Source organism: Tyto alba, unplaced genomic scaffold (genome assembly GCF_018691265.1).
Source record: "Tyto alba isolate M040663 unplaced genomic scaffold, T.alba_DEE_v4.0 Super-Scaffold_18, whole genome shotgun sequence".
In the NCBI taxonomy this organism is placed as follows: Eukaryota; Metazoa; Chordata; class Aves; order Strigiformes; family Tytonidae; genus Tyto; species Tyto alba.
The window spans coordinates 7555880-7576393 of NW_024881280.1; the positions used below are offsets into that span (position 1 = coordinate 7555880).

Consider the following 20514-nt stretch of genomic DNA (forward strand, 5'->3'; position numbering starts at 1 on the left):
CGGCGCCTTGGCGAGGCCGCGCATGCGCGCGGACGGTCCGGCGGCGGCCGCCGGGCGGATGAGGGGAGGGGCGGGCTGAGGCGGGTGGCGGGGCCGGGCCGGGCCGGGCCGGGCCGGGCCGCACCGGGAAATAAGAGCGGGTGCGGGCTCACCTTCCGCCTCAGTGCGGCTGGGCGGCTGTAACCGCACCGGTGCCGGGAGGGGGTGGCCTGAGGTACCGCTGTCGCGCTGCGTAACTCTCCCCCGGCGCGGAGCGCGGCCCTCCCCTCAGGCCCAGCGGCGATGGGTTCCCGGGCATCCACGCTGCTGCGAGACGAGGAGATCGAGGAGATCAAGAAGGAGACGGGCTGTGAGTGCGGGCCTAGGGGGTGCTGCGGGAGTTTGGGCGGCCGGAGAGGGGCAGCGCCCTGTCCCTCAAGCCGGGGAGGTGCCTCGGCTGGCCTTGTCCCTCGGGGGCTGTGCGCCGAGCCGTGCCCTGGCTGGCGGGACCCCACTGACCCCAGCGACCGGCGGCGGGCACGGCTTGTAGACCTGCGGAGACCTGGGGAACGTCTCTTAGTTCGTGGCCTGTGTCTGTCCGTCCATTCGCCGCGTAGGACCGGCCCCGGGGCTCTGCCGGTCGCCCGCTCGCTTGGGGCTGGCAGCAACCACCGGCTGTAAACACGCAGTTGAGTTACTCCCGGGGCTGGCCTGTAGGCGACAGGGGCAGCTGTGGGAGCTGGTGTTGCTTTTGGCGCACTAAAAAGCGAAAGCTGTCATCTAGTCAGCCGGGATCCGCGAGGCCCTTCGGCTCCTGGCCGCGTTGTGGCTGTGGGGAAGACCTCGCGTGGGAGCCTTTGCCGTGGGTTAAGGAGGTGCCGTCTGTACAACGGCAGGGAGACCGAGGTTGGAAGGGAGAGGAGCAGTGCTCTTGGTATTGGCAGGATTGTTTTCAGTTAACTTCTTATATTTTTGAAGAGTTGTCTGGCTCTCTGGTATTGGAGTTTCTCTCCAGCAGCAGTTTTTAGCCCCCAAAAACTCTCATTGTATAGTAAGTTTTTTCCAAATGTTGTTTCATAGGCTATCGATAAAGTTGCCTTAAGCGTATTCAGAATGAATGCTCAGTGGCGTTTAAAACATGAAGGAGGTAATGTAACTTGCGGCAGTTGGGTATGGTTAACTAAAAAAAGTTAAAATTCCTGCAATAGCCAGCAATTATTCAAGCTGGAGTGTAGTATATAGCTACTTTACCCTATATTTGTAGTATTTGGTCAAGCTGTTCTCCATAAATATGAAGTATATTAGAAAAGGTAAAACTCAGTGTTGCTAATTTGGCTGATATAATGGTTGCGTATCCGAGAAGTCTAGCAAACGGTGACTGATAATAAATGAAAGGTGCCATCAACTAATCGGAGAGGGGAGGTTGTGACATCATAGGTACCACTTTGCTGTTCCCCCCCACGCCCAGTTCACCCAGCTTCAGGTAAAAAAGGTCTTCCCAGATCACGTTTTTTTCCTGGTTATGCTTGCTGATCTGTTCTTGCTATGTGCAAATACTTTCCTCAGATTTCTTTCCAATTGAAATAGTGTCGTATATTAATTTTAGGTGATAGTTTACTTGTGTCAGGAAAATGAGTGGCTACAGAAAAGGAGCGGAAGAAAATTAAGACAGTACTGGCTAGCGTAATGGACAGCTGACTGAGTTAACATAGTTTCCATGATCCTTCTTCCATCTGTCAAGAGAACCTTTTACAGGAAAGCAGTGATAAACAAGTAGGAATGTTGATGTCTACTTGTTCTGCAAGAACTTTTTTTCTTTTAAATCACAAATATCATAGAGTAATGGTAGCCTCACTATGTTTATAAAGATGCTTTAAGAATCAAACCTCGAATTTTGAATGTTCCTCCAAAAGGTTTTCCTCTTTTTTCCTCATGCCAATATGTATCGTAAGTGATGTTTTTAATTCATAGAATTTTACTTACGTGACAGTTAAATACCATTAAGATGGCTATATAGACATTCTAAGCAATAAAACAACTCAGCTCTAGCCTCTAAATGCTTTTCTTCTGCCTTGAAAGCAGGGAGCTTAAGGTTTTCATCAGCAGGTTTAAGCTTTGCAGTCTGAATTTAGTTAATTTTCTTGTGTTTACTATTCAATTTTATAAATTATGCCACTTTGTTAATCAAGCATTGCTAATCTCTGAGTCATGCTTGCTTGTAAGTAATCACAATGTGCCTTGTTGACTTTATAAAATTCCCTTCCCCCCTGCACCTCTCCCCCCAGCTTGTAACTGTGGTCTAGGGATGTGATTTTTCCTCTGCCTTTTAAACTTCTCTAGGTAGATGGAAAATTCCACCAAGCTCTTAGCGCTGTTATACACTTCATATAGGTGCAAATATTTATGTAAGGTTCAAGGTGGGTATAAAAACCCAAACAGGATGCTGGTTTATCTGGAACAAAGTTCATGGGAAGAATGCTAAGTTAGTGTTACTGAGTGGAGTATCCTGTGGTTTATTAGAAACTTGATCCTCATGATGCACTACTTACTAAAGAGTTTGAGAAAGGGACTTTGTAGACCTAGAACAATTTGGCAGTACTACATGTCCATCTTGAACTGAGGAATCCTAAGGATTCTTTTTTTGGCCTCTTTACTGTGAAACATGACTTCTTCAGCTCACCTGGGATAAGTGTGAAACAGCAAACAATGTTTAACCCGTTCAGTTGAGTTCAACTATGGAATTATATAACTTATTTCTTGTTCAACTTTATGTAGCACAAAACTGAATAGCTAATGATACTAACGAGTGATAAACTGTATGTTACTGTTCTGTAGCTGAACAGATTAAAATATATCTTTTAGAGGACTTGAAGCGTAGTCTTTCAAAAGCCATACAATGACACTTAATCTCTTGAATGAAATCTAAGTTTGCATTAAAGTTCTGTTTTTTTTATATTGTGGTGAGAAACACTTTTTAGCATCGTAAGTTTAGAAACATCTGCAAAGCTGATGTTACCAAGAACTGGGGAGTAATGTATCCACTAAAACCTCTTCTTGACAGAAAATCTCCCAGCAGGATCTCAGTAACAGGTGCTAGGCCTGAAGTTGATAGTCCTAAATCTTATATGATGCTGTACAAGAATTGTTTGCTTTGCATATAAACATTTTGAAATTTCAGCCTGAAAAAACCTTCAGGTAGACCTTAATTGCTTTTGTATTTCTGTAACAACTATAAGAAAGGGATGAGAGGTCCAAGATGTTGCTTGTCTGCATTCTATTGCAAGCTTTTGGAAAGCCATTGGAATGTAACAGTATTCCAAGTATTTGGTTCACACCCTTTGTTCCCATGCTTTAAAGCAGTCTACCTGAGGATTAATAATAAACTAACTCTCATATCAGAGCTTAGGAGAAAAAATATTTTAGTGGTAGCAGGTGAGGGATTCTCTGATGGATACTTATGTATTTTCTAAGTATATAAATATCTATTTATAGGAGTTTATGCTAATGTTTTAGACAAGAGTTTCAGAATGTCTAATTGTAAAATCTTTCTAATGGTTTAACAGAAGTAAAATAGAGGGTTCAGCTCCTATTCTAGAGATCTTGACTTAAATTTTTAGAAGGACCTTAGTGGGGTAGCAGTGTAGAGAAAATTATTTCAACTAGTTTCCAGCCTTAACCTTTGATTTTAAGAAGCAGTCATAAATTGCAGACATCGTTTCTGGTCCTTCGGTGGTCAGCAGGGAATGTCAAAAATCTTTATTTTGCATGAGAAGGCTCTGAAAAGTATCTAGTGATGTAGCTTTCATGAGGGATGATAGCCAAAAAGGAAATTATGAAAGAGTACAGTGGTGGACCTGAATCATCTTCCTTTCTCATATAGCTATGACAGGCTTTTTGTCTAGAATTATGTTAACAAAAACACCTCATCTATTGTCAGTAGCTGCATACTATTTATTGCATACTAGCTGTTATGGAGGTGTTCCAAAAACTGAGTTGCTGATGTTAGTTTGGAAATGGTATTTGAGGAGAATTCTCATCAATTTTTTTTCCCAGGGAGGAATGGGAATACATGGCTTCCTATGGATATGTAACTCCAGGCTATTCTTTTTTCAACATCAGTTGTTGTTATTGACCATTATATCTAAAACTCTAAATCAGACATACAGAAATTAAGTCTTTAAAATACTGGTGCCTGCTTTCTCTGTGTGTGTTGCTTAACTTAAAATTGAGCAAGCTGCCCAGTCTGATTGTAGAGAAGTTACCTTAGGTGGAACTGTGCAAATTGCCCAACCCTATGCAAAGAATTGAAGTTGCTAAGGAGAGAAGGAAAAAAAAGACAGTTGCTGGCAGGTCATCCTAAAGGAGGGAACAGCTGAACCTAAACAAATAGCATGGAGAAAGAACAAACCTGAAAAAAAATTTATCCTCATCACAGATCAGACAACTGCTGTGCAACATGTTCCCAAATAAGTTTTAGCAAGTAACGAAAGCATTGTACATGTGCTGGTGAAGGCTTGGTGAAAAATTGAATCTGAAAATTATAGTGAGTCCTAGTTTGCCATTGTAGAAAAATCCCACCTTTGTGTAAACATTAAAATTCACTTCAGTCTTACTTCATGTATTTATTAACTTAATCTGAAGAGGCTCTGAAAAAACATGATCTTCTATCGGGCATTCTTTCAGTGTTAAAGGAATTGCTATTCTGGATAGGTTTAACCCACTCCCATCATGGACTGTGCTAAAGATCTAGATGTCTGGTGTTTTGGGTTGTCTATCTTGGTTATGTTGATACCATGATGCTGGACTTAGTACTGGCTTTGGAATTTCTGTTTAAATCTTCAATTTGAAAGTCTGCACTAACTTTCTGCTTGCTTTGTCCCAACTAGTGCCTGAGCTTCTTTAGAAATAAGTTTTTTAATTTTTAACTCAGTGTCGTAGAAGCCTGGAAATGACTTTAGTGACCCCCAAAATGAACAGACTGTTTAGATTCAGGCAGTCCTGTAAAGGAAGAAAACTGATCAGGTGTAAAGGCTCTCTGTCCACTTTTCCCATGCACAGAAACCAAGTACAGTTTCCATCTTTAGATGGAAAAAGTCAACAGGAGTAGAGATAAGTAAAAGAGAAGGAAAGATACTACAGCAGAGGCCTGGAGTGTCATGAATGATGTAGAGGTTATCAGTGGAGGCTGTGTCCAGATTATTTCCAGCTAAAAAGGAATTAAGGGAAGTACAGTGGAATTGTGAATCAAATATTTTTTTTTTTTGTTTTTAATTGCCATGTGCTGAATCAGATGGTCTCTGATATTCTTTGGTCAAAAATATAAACACATAGAGGGCAGAGTTAGCCATGTATTTGAAGAATTGGCTTACTTGTGGATTCTTGAATATTAAGATGCAATTTACAGCTCAGAGTCCCTAAACTGCTGATTGCTCTGTGCTTCCAATGTAACTTGTTTTGTGTACATTTTTTTTTTGAACACAGCTTCTGACAACAGCATAGTTCTGTGTAATGAGGTCTGTTCCTATGAGGAATCATTGACATGCTGATTTGTTTCTTGTCTTTTCTTTTCAGTCTCCCACAGTCAAATCACTCGCTTGTACAGTCGCTTCACCAGCCTAGACAAAGGAGAAAATGGCACTCTTAGGTGGGTATCTTCACAAGTTCAGCTGTCCTTGCATTGGCACACATCTGTAATGTTGTCTTGCTGTTACAGGATGCCTGCATGTTTTACTCATGTGGTGAATCAGTGAGGCTATTATAGCAGATTCTTTCATACTTACTGTCTACACGGACATTCAAGTTTGTTCCCTTTTATGAAAGGTCAGGAGAAAACTGATTGTTGAACTGAAGTGCTCTAAATACCAATTGTCGTTACTGTAGTGCTGAAAGTTTTAGCAGTTAATACAAGAAAGGTCAGATTTGGTATTCAAGGTCTTACAACAAATGTTCAAAAGTGTTAAACCATATTTTTGGATTGTTATTTCTTACCTTTCTTTATATGTTGCCTCTAATTATTACAAAAATGGTTCCATTATATCGTCTTCATCCTGGCTTTCATAACAAAAGGTCTTTTATATTTTTGGGACCCTGGGCTCTTATTTGTTTCTGATACCCAGTGTCTTTTAACATTACTGAGATCTGCAAGTCCTTTACTGTTCTTAACTTTGCACCTCTTGTTAAACACTTTTGTCTATTAGCATGCTCAGAAATAAAAAAAAAAAAGCTGGAACTGAGTCACGGTGATTAAACAAATACACATTTTATTCTTTAAAATAGTAGTGTAGGATATTCCAAGACTTCTAAAATGTGTGTCTTCTGTCTACAATTTGAAAACCACAGAAATGAGCTGGTTTCTTACAGCTTAATGGATGAAATAAAGATGAGGGTTAAATTTTATCTGCAAAACATTTTTCACTTTGGGCTAAGTCTGCTGGAAAAAGTATTCTCAACTGAAAGGTAAACTCTGAGGTGGTTGCCTCTTTGAAGACAGCAGGCAGAGATATGTTTTTTTTCCTCTAGCCTTCCCCACTCTGGTTATTGTATTGTGTGTTGGTATTGGTTTGCTCTTTATTTACTGAACTAATTATGAATTCTGATTGTATTAAATTGCTTCTTCTCTTTTTTGATGTTGTGTACAGATTACATTACTGTCATGGAAACATGACAAATAAAAGCTGTCCATGATTGCACCAGGGGTGCAATTTTGTCACCAACATAGTTGGTCTAAGACCATATTACCACTAAAAGTCTGTTGATTTTCTGTGTTGATGCTGGTACTCAAGGTTCATCTTTGGAAACTAACCTACAGCTTTGAAAACTTGCCAAGCAAAACAAGGATATCAGAAGGAATCTGATCAGTTTTCAGGTGGATCTTTGTTTCCCAGCCACCGTACAGCTGCATGTGCCAGAACCAGTGCACAGAGAAGCTGGAGATAATTCAGGAGAGAGTAGGAAGGGGACCTTGCTGTAGCATAGTATACGAGGTCTGGCTGGGATGGAGTTAACTTTTTTCATAGCAACTCCATCCCAGTCAAACCCAGTAAACATAGATTCAGTGATCACCTGGGGTTTTGTATATAGTCTTGCAAAATTTGATTTTTAGGATGCACTATAAACCCATAAAAGCTAGACCTACCTATAAACCAACCTAACTATAAAGCTAGAATCACTGCTTAGAAGAGGAAGGTGACAAGTTGTAAGATACACTGTCTTTGGCAGTACTGCCAGCTTATTGCTGTTTCCTTTCCTGAAGGAAATACGCAGTTCCTTCTGGCACCACAAATTGCTGACTTCTCAGTTAACATTTAAGTAATTGGTTGTGGAGTTGTACTGTAAACAGGACTACTGAGTGATTATTTTTGGTTAAAAATACTCTCCCTCCCCTTTTGGTTTGTGTAGATATTTTTAAGTTGACTGGCTCCTATGATTTGAACTGTGGCTGTACTGTAAATATTTGGACTTGCATAGCTGAAGGGATGACAAAATGGATTGTGGGTGTGGAAGCAGTTGGCTTGAGATGGGATGGGCAGGAACTTCTTAAGCCCACTCTGTCACTGAAGCCAATGTATCATATAAATTGTAGCATTGGCTAATTGGCAATTGTGACATACAGATCAGCTGATGATATTGTAGGTAAGGCTAATACTGCTTATGTCTCAAAATTAAATTACTTGAAAAAGAACAACGCTAACAGCCTTTTCAAACTTCGTGTGTGTGTGTATAGTCTTTGCTGATGAATAAAGATGATGGCTGCCAGACTAGCACAAATTGAACTTGGCACACATTCTTCCTCAACTCTTCCCTCTAACTTTGAATTTACCTCTTGGGTCCATGAAGTTTTTTTTAAACTTCAAAGTGATTGTGCTCAGTTTATGTAAGAGAAGTAACTAATTAAATATGCTTTGAATGTCTGTTGCACAATACTTAGTTTCATAGTGTTATGTATCAGGAGGAGTTTGACTTTTGTTGTTGATAATCACGTGGTACTGGGGAAAGGAAATGAAGTTTGTTTGGAAAATCCCAGCAGCTGTGCCAACTGTGATCCATTAACTTGCAGTCTTGGTCTCTAAGCACAGCCTGCTCCCAAATGTTGCAGACTTAGTGACATTCAAATTTTGAAACCTGTCCTGGCACCCACAATAGGTAGAAACCATTAAGTTTAAGTAATAAAAAACTACTTCCTGAAAAAAAAAAAAAACAATGAGGGCAGAGTAAGAACGACAGCTTGAAAGGTCATAAATGTTGGTTTATGAAATACTGATCAAAGGTAGCTTGTTACTTTGAGACAAGCAGGGTGAAGTTATCAGTTGCATACTACTGCTATATGGTTTAGAAGGCATGTCTTCTGATTGTTTCTGTAAGGATGATTGATAGCTTTGATTTACAAATCAGACATAATAGAAATCACTTGTGTGACTACCATCAGGAAAAGTGTTAGGTAGTTCTTTGACATGAAATAAATTTTTAAATGTGTATCACCCTTCTGAAGAAGAGGAAAAGCTGTGTTGTCTTCCTTATCTACATATTAAAAATAGGCAAGGTAAAGATCACGTTCTACAGAAGATCTGGTAGATGATGATTAATCCTGGTTGTTAGAGAAGACGGGTAGTTCATTCTGAAACTATAATCCAAAACTGAAATCTTTCCTAGCCCAATGTTTCTATGCAGTTGTCATGGTTTAAACCTGGCCAACAACTGATCATCATGCGGCAGTTTGCTAGTTTCTCCCATCCCCCAGTGGGGGGGGGGGGGGGGGGGGAGAATAGGAAAAAAAAAGTAAAACTTGGGGATTCAGATATGACTGGCTTAGTAGCTAAAACATGATTATAGTAATGAAAAGGAATATAGTAAAATAGACAGAGAAATAAACCCCAAGAAAAAACAAGTGATACAGAGTGCAATTGCTTACCACCTGCTGACCGATGCCCGAGCAGTGATCAAACCCTTCCTGGCCAGCTCCCTCTAGTTTATATAAGGCACATGACATCCTATGGTATGGAATGGCCCTTTGGCTAGTTGGGGTCAGCTCTCCTGGCCAGCTTCCCTCCCAGCTTCTTGTGTACCCTCGCACTGACAGAGCATGGGAAACTGAGAAATCCTTAACTTAGGACAAGCACTACTTAGCAACAGCTAAAACATCGGCGTGTTACTGATGTTATTCTCACCCTGAATCCAAAACACAGCACTGTACTGGCTACTAGGAGGACAGTGAATTCTATCTCAGCCCAAACCAGTATGCCAGTGTACCTACGTGCAGTTTCAAGGTACTTTCTTTTTACAGAGTTACATAAATGAGATGTAAGAAAAGGGTATTGGAGGCAAAACTTCATATGCCTTGTTTTGGCTTCCCTTCCCCCTTATCCTCTAAATGAGTGTAGCCCTGGTTATTGAATAACTCTTATAAAATCTTTAAAAGTGTACATGAGTAACCTCCCTCAGACTTGCACCATCTGAATGGAACTAGGTTGTAAAAGCCAGGACAACAATGTTCCTTTGAAAATTCTGTTGCCACCTTTGATGTCGATATTGTGAGTTGCCAACGCAAAAAGTTGATACCCTTGGATGACCATAGTTACATCTACATTGTAAAATCTGAACTATTTGTTCTGGCTACATCCTCACTATAGGTCAGGAGGAAACCAGTATGCATCTTTTCTTCTTTATGTTCTGACTTCCAAGGTGAGGAAATGGAAGCATATGACAAGGATAAGCATGTGCTTGCTTCAATGAGTCTCCTTGTTGGCCTGGTACTGAAGTGTACCCCACACAAGAATAAATCTGCTACAGAATTTATCTACCAGGAAATAGCTCTAGACAGATATTTGTAGAACTATTAAAAGGAAATACTTGTCTAAACTGCTCCTTGTGCATGTAACTTTTGCATGGAGCCTTCTACTTCCAGTAATTTATTCTGAGCTGGGGAAGTGACAGGTTAAACACTTCATATACAGCAATTGGTATTGCCTGCTGAGTGTGGATAAAAGAGAGGGTCAGTATTCTGAAAGCTGGTACACGAGAAAGAGAAGAGATACACTGAGCTGTTTGTGCATATCTCAAGCTTATGAAAGCTGTTCACAAGATGGTGTGTCCTGGAGAGGTTCAGAAAGCCTCTGGTCCTGAGAGGAGGATAACAAGAGCTAGCCAGGCCATCAGCTAATCTTTGTCACAGAATTGAATCATCTCAATCTGGAAAGGTGTCAGGCTTGTTCTTATTAGTTCAAACTAACAATGCAAAGTAAAACATAAACGGTAGCGCTCTGGACATGGACTTCTTCACCTTTGCGTAAGAAAATGCAAAGGATTTTTAGCTTTGTCTAAAACAGACAAGCAGGATATGGATTTGGATCAGAGAATGATAGCATAGTAGAATGGTCTATACTTCCATCCTTCACCATGCTTTATTCACAGTGCTTTCTTCCTCTCCCCCTCCTTGCTCATCTAATTATCACCTTTAATTTTAGCGTACTACTTGGCCTAGTGTTTATAAACCAATTATTCCTCTGATAGTTAAGCAATGTTTAAAATCTGTGTAGAGCATGTGTAAGGATGAAGTCAGTTGAGATGGCTGACACAGCTGTGAAAGAGGAGGATATCCATCCCCTTCCCCTATCATTTCTCCAGGCTTCCAGCACCTCTTTGTCAGCCATGATGGTGTTAGATTTTTGAGGGGTTTTTTAACTGCTTCAGGTTGCTAATTCAACAGAAAGATAATTGGGAGGATGGAAAGGAGGAAGGTGGGGAGCTTTTTGAGGGGTTAGTGAGATACATTAGACCACCAAAAGGTTTGAATGACAGAGGTGATGTTAGCAAGGGAAGGGAGCAATGAAACCTCTAGAGTAGTAACCTGTTAAATCTGTTTGACCATCTTGCATGATATGCCTTACTACTTTTAATTTTTTTCACCTTTTTTCAAGTTATTTTTTGTTACCTATACCCTCTGGACATTTTTATTTCCCTCTACCACTTCTTTCACATGTGGTTTGTTTTCTCTCCATCGTTTTACTTCCCCTCAGCTCTAGATCCTTACCTTCCTTATCGCTGTTGAGGGAACAGGACTCTGCTACTATCTAGAAGTAGAAGGAGGATGAACAGCCAGAAATAATGGAAGAAAAAAAGGGGTCTAGTAGGTTTCTTACAGCCTTTGGGGTAAGGCAGAGCCACCGTTATGGTAGGGATCTGCTGTATGCTTTGGAGAGGATATACTCATGCTTGGAAATACTTGTCTGTCTTAGAATCTACAAATTCCTTACTGCAAAATATGTCTAAGTGTGAATGTACTGGCATGTATATTAAATGGTTGGCCTGCATAATGTTAACGTGCAGTTAAGGGTTGCTTTGCATGTTACATTTAAGCAAGGATTTCATGGAAGCCAGGCTTCTGGAAAGATACTTGAAAAAAGAGCCTTGTTGCTACGGCACATGAACACAGAAGTAGAGGGCTTCAGCTTTCCTGTAAGCTCCAGCCTCAGCCAGGTGAAGTTGGTCTCTAATGACTGCAGGAAGCCTTAGTTTGTAAAAGTGGAGAATAACTTACATCATGCATTCATTTACTTTTATGGCTGTTAGAGCGATTTCAATTAGAACACTCACTCAGTAATGTGCTCTTAATAAGCAAAAATGGTCTACTGCAATCCTGATAATGACGGGACAAATAGATTTGAGACCTGGGGAGTTATTTGTGGTTAATTGTTAATCTCCTGTTAGAAAGCAGAACAACTGGAGGCTGAAATGCTGAGTGTAAATTGAGGCTCAATACTAAGAAATAGTGATACACAAGTAAAAAATTCTGAAGCATTAGGATTTTGCTCTAAATGGAAGAGAGGGCAGTTGCTGCGTTTAGCCTGTAAATATTAGTATTAACACTGAAGTACTGTTAAAATTTTGTTACTAGGACATAGGCTTTACACATCACTGCATCTCCTGCCTAAATCGCTAATGCACACTTTGCCTTTCAGCTGTAGCTTAAAATGCAGCAGTCCTGAAAGGTCTGGTAACAAGCTGATCATTTTACACAGATGTTAACTTCGCTTATTAAAAATTCAGACCTGGTCAGAGCAGAAGTTTGCTGGGATAGCTTAAAAATGTGGTCAGGTTGCTCTATTAGAAGGTCAAACAGTTTAACTGTGTTGTAAAAGACATATTATAATTGGGACTCTTAACAGTGCTGTGGCGTGACTGAGTGCAAGGAGTGCTTTAGAATGCATTTAAAACTAGAACGTCTTGCTTCTGTGCCTTTCCCAGGCTAGACTAATAATAAGGTTAGCCAATTCCTTTTTTTCCCTGTCTTTAAGATCACAGTATTATAAAAGGTCAGTATACGTAAATAATCTCAAAATCTGTTCATGTTTACTTTACTCTGCCAGTTTTTTGGTGTAATGACATTGTGAATGGTTGCTGAATCATTTAGTGATCATAGGTTTCAAAAGCAGCTAACATTTAGTAACCAAGTTTGAGACTTTGACCCAAATTTCAAAAACAGCAGGACTATATTTGACTTGAAGGGAATTGCCAGTAATTCTGGAGATTGGGCAGGAAATGTCAAATTATGCATCCAGACAGAATAGATTTTTTTTTTTTTACACACTTACCCCATTGCTGTTATCTTTGCAATATAAAACCTAAATGATTATGGAGTATATCTTGTACTAACTGATAAATTGCTGTGCTCTGTTATAGTAGGAAGAAGAAAAAAAAACAACCCAAACCTGTTGACCGAAGTATTCACTAAGACACATTTGGTGTATCTGCCTTGGTCATGCCAAGATTATCCCACTTTCCCATTAGTGACATTCTATTGAGTTGAAAGAAAAGAATTATTAGCGCAACTCTAACAATAGAATGAACCCTGTGTTCATGTCGTACCAATTTAAAATGTGTTTATATTGGTACAGCTGATGATGTCTTCCAGATCAGAAAAAGCTGTAACTATGTAAGCATAGCTATGCTTATACTATACTGTGTAGGTATAATCACGAGGAGAAAGGAGAATGGCTGGCAAGAGCAGTTGAGTATTTGCAGTGTACTGGTGAAGCTACATCCACTGTACAGACCCCTGTCAGTCTACGTTTACTACTTTAAAATAGGGTGCTGCTTGGTTGAAGATAAAATAATTTGAAATCTGACATTTTTAATAAGATATAAAGTTGCTGTGTTAAACAAAAAAAAAAATCTATTAGAGTATGCCGATTGCCTGTGGTGTGTTTGGAGGAGTATGGTATTGTCCTAGAATCTGGAAGAATAATGCCAACCCAAACGATTCAGTACCAAAATAATAACTTTTTTTAAAAAAATCATTTTCATTTTAAAGCTATTTTAGAAGCTTTCCTTTCCTTAAATTACAAACTAGTTGGCATCATTACAGGAAAGGTTTCTAGCACAAACAATGTTAGCATCTGAGAAGTTCTGTTAACATAAACGAACACTGCTGGTCTGTAATGTAATACAGGATTGGCATTGTCTTTTGTTTTGTGCCATTTGTCATAGAGAAAACATGATTTAAAGAGCTATATTTTAAAAACCACCAAATGTCTTGCAGCAGAAGTAGAACCCAATGGATGTTTTACTGTGAATTCTTTAAGTAACTTTTTCTCCTCTGACTTCAACTTTATGCAGACTTCTTGTGTTCTTGCTTTACTTAGCCGTGAAGACTTCCAGCGGATTCCAGAGCTTGCCATTAATCCACTGGGAGACAGAATTATCAATGCCTTCTTTCCAGAAGGGTGAGTTCCAATGGACTGAATTGGCAAGCAGGCACAAAATTTGTAGTAATGAAAGCACAAAATTTGAATTTACTAATAATTGAACATCTCAAACTTGTCATGAAACGTGTGTGGGTACATTGTTTTTTCCTCAGCATGTTTTCATTCTGTAATGAGGAATACTTCACAACCCTACAAGATTTCTGTGTGCTTTATTAATTGACACACTCAGGCTTTGTGTCACAGTTTTCCACTATTCTTGCTATATTGTTGAACACTTCTAAAGAAAGTCAAGCTCAGATAGGGATTTCAGTTCTTAAAGCAAAGTCATAGCACTACTATTTTATGCTAAGTAGTATTGCAAGTAACTAATTCAGTCTTCTTTTTCACCTTTTAGCTTCTAAGTGTACCTTTGTTGTTAGGTCAGATTTTCTTGTTTGCTTACTTTTGGATTTTGATCACATCTAAAACATAGCTTATGGCAATTCTAACATAAGTCCAAAGAGATGATCAAATTTTCAGTACTGTTTCTCTTGATTATACCTCTAGCTTGTTCTGTGGAATCTGCTACTGTTCTCGAACACATTTGTCATTACTGATTGGTGAAAATTGAGTTGTCTAATCAAGTCATTATAGGTAGGCTTTCCTGAATAGAAAGCAGGAGTCCTGGAAAGCGCTTAAGTAGTTGGTTCCCACAGAAGCTCTCTACAGAAGAGAGCTATTTGTCGGAGAGCAGTGAGCAACAGCTGCCCCACAAGCAGGAGGAAAAGGTGACAGCAAAGCTGGCGGGGCGATGTACTCACTGACAAAGGGCACAGCACCTGGACAGGAAGAACAGAGCAGGTCCAGTCACTGTTGTCACATCAGCCAACAGTCCAGTGGTTGCCGGACAAGCTGACAGTGGTGAAGCAAGTCTCCAGGAAATCAGAGTCCAGATCAGCAAGATACATTGCCAGACTTGGACATAGCTCAGGCAAGGGCCAAGGGTGGGTGAGGGCTTGAGCTTCTTAAACAGCTTGCAGGCAAACAAGGGGAGCCCTTAACAAGACTTCTCACAGCTTTTTTTACACATTGTGCTTCACAACAGCCTGATCCCAGGTTGCAAGTGCACTGTATCAGAGCTGGGTTTGAGCATAGCCAAACCCTGGGGAGGTGGGAGGGGAAGAGTCTGCATGGTGTTAATGCTTTAGATGTTCATGGTCTTCTTTACTGAAGTAAAGAACTTGTATAAGCTAAGCTAAAACTCACCTACTGAAATGATTACACAGAGAGGACCAGGTGAATTTCCGTGGATTCATGAGGACACTAGCCCACTTCCGACCCATAGAAGATAATGAAAAGAGCAAAGACCAGAATGGACCAGAACCACTGAACAGCCGAAGTAACAAGCTCCACTGTAAGAAATGTGAACCTTCCTATAGAAGCAATTAGTTTTCTTTTTTGTTTTTCTGGGAAGGGAGTGAAAGGGCTTGGAGCCTTCTGTCATTCCCTGTGGAATGACATCCTCTAATACCTGATTCTTTAAAATTAACTTACAAGCTTACCTGTTCAGAATGTCAACAATTGACCCATTCTTGTGTTGGGATTTGGTAGAATTGATTGCATCTTGAGTAAGGTTTATGCTTTCCCCAATGTCTCATAACAGAAGTGTTTCAAAATGGTTTGCATTCAAAGTTATTTCAGATTTAGAAGCCACATCCCATATACATGAATGGGCTTTTCTGCTTCTTTCTCCAGTCTTTCATATAATATAGTGCTTTGTCCTCACCTTCAGCTGAGTATTTTCTTGAATATTTGAGTATCTGCCTACAGTATATGAGCAGAATGCTCTTGCTCACTAACTGAAGTTGACAACAGTCCTCAGAGCACTTAAAATTTCTGTTGTGTCTCATCCAGAATATAGTCAAAGAGAATGAATGGTAATGCAGAAGTGGTTGGCTCGGAAGTTTTTCAATCCTCTGAGGGATTGATGGTATCTTAGTGGTAATTATACTTCTGTGACTTGGGGCTTTGAAGAAATACTTCTTCAAGCAGAGTGCTTCTGAAAGTGTTCATACAGGGTACTTAAGTAAGATTCTTCACTTGGCAATAATGTTATTCCTGTATGCAGTAATAGAGCTTTATGGAACTGAAGGTGAATTTCATAGTGAATTAAAATTCTAAGCTAATTATCCTTTTTTTTTTTTTTAATAAATGTTATTAAGAAAAATAATGTCACTTGAATTAAACTGCTCATTTTTTTCTTCCCGTAGTTGCTTTTCGGTTATATGATCTAGATAAAGATGACAAGATTTCCAGGGATGAGCTTCTCCAGGTAAGTAGTACATGGCTGCTGTGGACTCCATCATGACCTTTTCTGTGACTTCACACCCATTTAGAATGAAGAGGGGAGTTACAGCAGTCCTCTCAAAAGAACTTCTGAATGAATTTGGTGGCTAATTTCTTATCTCTGGTTTAAAGCTTTAGATACGGTATGAGACTTTAATCTGATTTTGTAGCCCAGGCTGTTCTATCAGACTGGGAATGCTAGATTCCAATTTAAGCCAGAGCGTTAGGCGAAGCAGATCCTATTGGAAATGGTAGCTAAATATCCAGCAAATACACTAAGCCCCTTAAGAACTACGTTCTGTGACTTCCAAAGGTGCTTCTAACAGGACTTCAAAGGGACAAGCCTTGAGGTGGATTAGTTTGTTTGCCCAATCCTCTGTGCATCCTCTCAGTAGAATAAAACTTCTTGAAACTGCAGCAGAGGTAATCAAAGTTCATCAGTGCTGCATATATATGAAACCGAAACCAGGCTTGAGCTGGGAGTAATTGCATACTACTAATCCTGGGAAGTAGACATGGCAATTTATGGTTCCTGATGTAGGAAAAGGATTTGCTTTTGACTGAAACTGCCCTTGTCTGTCTGCACAGAAAATACTTTACTAACTGTAGAGAGTAATAGCAGTTTTTATTTGACCATATACTTAGATTCCTGTAGGCATCTATCTCCAACAGCAGATATTCAATCAAATGTTAGTATGTTTTGTGGGGAAAGAGAAGAAAGCATTGGAGCAAAACATACTCATTCCTAGTTCCAAAAGCTTTCTCGTACTTCAACTTCTTCCCACTGCCTAGTGAAAAAGCAAGATTTTGTCAGAGGTGGCTACAAGGGGAAGCTGTCTCTGAAAGCCTTGATGTACAAAAGACAAACAGAAGTAATTTCTAGACAGACTCCTATGGAAATCCTCTAGGGTTGTTCTTCTATGGTGTTATTTTAACAGTATACACGAAGAAAATAGCACTAGGAATACTTCTGTTCCTGTGTCAATAATTGTTATTTTGTTTTCTTAATTAAAAAAAAAAAACCAATAATCAGGGGACTTGTGTATGTTAACAGGTATTACGGATGATGGTTGGTGTAAACATTTCAGATGAGCAGCTGGGCAGCATTGCTGACAGGACAATCCAGGAAGCTGATCAAGATGGAGATAGTGCCATCTCCTTTGCAGAGTTTGTAAAGGTTGGTAAAGTACATTTTTACTGACTAAAGGAAACTGCTCACTAATGGGCAAGTCATTCAGACATAAACACAAATGGAAACAGAGGAAGTCTTTCATAGTCCTGCCTGCATTTGGGCAAAGCAAGCCTCCTGCTCTCTCTTTTTCTTCCCTTCATCATGACATTTTTTTATATATGTATATATATATATATATATGTGTATATATATATATATGTATATGTATATATACACACACACACACACACAGAGTCAGGGTACTAATAATTAGTCCATATTTTCTTCGTACTCTTATATAAGCTACAACACTGAATATACTGCAGAATTTTCACTTTTTTATTTTGCAACCACTTCTTTCTACACAAGTAGCATGACTAGGGCAGTCATAACAGAGTAATTTGTCTGCTATCATTGTGCTGATCAGTTTTCACTTGTAGATTTTATCTGTTAGCAACACAACTAATATCAGTATTCACATTCCTAGCTCTAGTCCTTTGAATTACATATTTTGTTAGTCAGAAATAAGTAATAGTAAGGAGCCATTATATAGTTAATGGAGAAAGTTGTCCTATAGTAGAACAATTTCAAGTACCTAATGGGATGGTATTGACAAGAGGAACCAGACTCATCTTGGAGGTGGGCAAGAGGCAACAGAAACAAGATCCAACATGGGAAATTCTGGTTAGCTATAAAGAAAATGTTTTAACAAGAGGATGATCATAGCTGCTGAAGTTGTAGAACCTCCTTCCTTGAAGATACTTAAAACTTAACTGGATAAGGCCCTGAGCAACCTGATCTAGTTGGCCTTGCTTTAAGTAAGAGTTGAGGGAGTTGGACCAACAGCCCTCCAGAGGTCTCTTCAAACTTAAATTACTCTAATCTTGGAACACTGAAGTTCACTGCCTGAAACAGCCTGGAGCAGATTAATGTCTTTGTACCTCAGTGGATGAAGTTGCCTCCCCAGTTTTTACAGTGATCTGCGTTAGTGATGCTGTGGTCCTGATTTTAGCTCTTCAGTGACTGCTCACACCCCTTCCTCTACTTTGTTATCCCTTCTGTTTACTGGCCGTGCATTTCCACACAATCTAATTTTGGGGATCCAAGACTTGCTGGGCTGTTGGCAGACTGAAACTGCATTAGTTAACATTTTGGTTGACAGCCTTTTTCCTAGCTTTAATGGCTGAAGTTTGTTTCCTGGGAAAGAAAATAGTAGTCCCGAATGAAAAATAGCAGTCTCTAGATGAAAGACTGGCTTACCAAATTGAAGACATCCGATGTTCCTGCCCATTTCCTCTATACTAGAGTGAGAAGCCTTGTAGGAGAGAAGTATGTACAGTAACTTAAGTAGCTGGTTTTGAATTTTATTGCAGGTTTTGGAGAAGGTGGATGTAGAGCAGAAAATGAGCATTCGATTTCTTCACTGATGGATGGAGAACCTACTCCTTGCTACTCCTACTATATAATGAATAGAACTTCATTTTTTCCTTAGCACCTTCCCCCAGAGCATTGCTACTGGTGCATATACAATGCATCTCCAACCCCTCCCTGATTTGTTCTACCAATGTGAACATTCCCTGTGCATCAGGAACAAAGGGAAATGGCTGCCATACAACTTGGAAAGGAGCGTTTTTATTATTTTTTTAAAATCTTTTCCTTCCATCTTTTTTTTACCCTTTCTCCCTTGTCTCCTTCTGTACTACTCTTTCGGCAAAAATATCTCTCCTCACATACTGCTGTTTAATCTACAAACTGATTCTTCTGAGCTCTGAATCTAAGAATGGAAAAACGGGAACATGCCACAGAAGCGCCCTCTGAAAACGCTTTGGAGAGAAGCATCTACTCAAATACTAAGTGCAGCGATAATGATTCACTTTTGCTTTCAGTAGCAACATCACATTACAGCTGCCTTTTTTTTTTTTTTTTTTTTTTTCCGTTTGGCTCTTTACATGCAGATTTGTTTCTTTACTGCTTCCAAATCTGCCTTTTACTTGAGGACTTGTCAATTTCTATGGCTTCATTGTACCACTAGCACTGAATGCATGATGATAGCCTAGAGTACTTTAGAGTACTGTGAATAGATTTTATTCTTTGTGGGATGAATTCACAGGGACAGTAGGAGAATCTGTGGTGGAGACAGGCTGTGGTGTCCTCAAAAGGAATAGGAATTCTTCACTAAGTCAAATTGTTTCACTAGCAGATGCAGAAACTTGTTTTTCCTTTGAACAGTTTGCAGACTTGACAGCCAGTGGACCATGAAGTGCCCTCTCCAGGTTGCTTTGCTCTAGGATCCTTCCTCTCATTAGGGTGGTTTTGCCTCTGAAAGTGTAAACTTGTTTACAAGTGTACATAACGCAAGAAAACTAGTCATGCCAAAATCTGCATTTGTAGTTGTGTCACTGCCCCCTGGTAATAGTGTCATGAAACAAAGTACTGATTTTTTAATTTTTTTTTTTTTTTCAATCATAGTAGCCTGGATAATGAGTAATTAATTTACATTTTCCAGAATGGAAGTCCTGATCTGCTAGATTGGTGTTGAGGGTGGTAGCTGTGTTTATGAAAGCTCTGACGTAAGAATATAATTTGGGGAAGTGCATATTATACCAAATATTTCAGACTATATTTCTACACAAACCTCTTAGCAAGTGTAAGGTGATTAATACCATAAATATAATGCTGGTAAATTAAAGAGATCAAAATTATTGAAGGTTCAATAGTAAAATAACTTTCTGTGGCTAGATTGGCACATTATCTCATCTAGTGCAGCTGGAGCATCCTATAGTCTGAGAGGTCCTTACAATAAAACCAAAAAACCCTGGGAGCTTCCTTACTGAAGAATCAGTGTTATAACTGCTTCTCTATGTCATGTGTTAACATTTCTATAAATACTTACCAGTCTCAAACTACTCTCAAACGTGCATTTCCTCTTTTCTCAGTTCCTTTAATGATCACTTGTGTTAAAGAATAGCATGCAAGTCTCTGAAGGATTCTTGATTTGTTTTAAATTAAGGAATTACAAAGTGAAATGTTGCACTTGATTGTTTTGCAGAGCGCAGCACAATTCCAGAAAGAAATGTAAATTAAAAACCTCTACTCTGTATGAGAAAGAAACATTATAGTTTTATGACTGTCATGTAAAATAGGAATGTAACAATGTTAACAGATTGAAAAGTAAAAAAACCTATTTGTAGGCTTTGTGATTTGCTTAAAAGTAGGTGTTGTTCTCTTCTGGCTATATAGTTGTAACCTACAGTTGTGCCTTATTGTCCCAGTGAGACTGGATATTGTATTTATCAATCCATAAATAAACCTTCCACTGTATTAAAAAAAAAAAAAAAA

At 39.5% G+C, this 20514-nt stretch overlaps 1 protein-coding gene across 1 annotated transcript; it reads left to right on the plus strand.

Moving 5' to 3' along the window:
• Positions 1 to 75: 75 nt before the first annotated feature.
• On the plus strand, positions 76 to 20514 carry CHP1 (calcineurin like EF-hand protein 1). The gene is made up of 7 exons (XM_032990103.2): positions 76 to 349; positions 5551 to 5623; positions 13617 to 13697; positions 14945 to 15072; positions 15929 to 15990; positions 17059 to 17181; positions 18549 to 20514. Exons 1-7 carry the CDS (start codon positions 283 to 285, stop codon positions 18600 to 18602), a joined length of 588 nt encoding a protein of 195 aa, XP_032845994.1. The 5' UTR covers positions 76 to 282; the 3' UTR covers positions 18603 to 20514.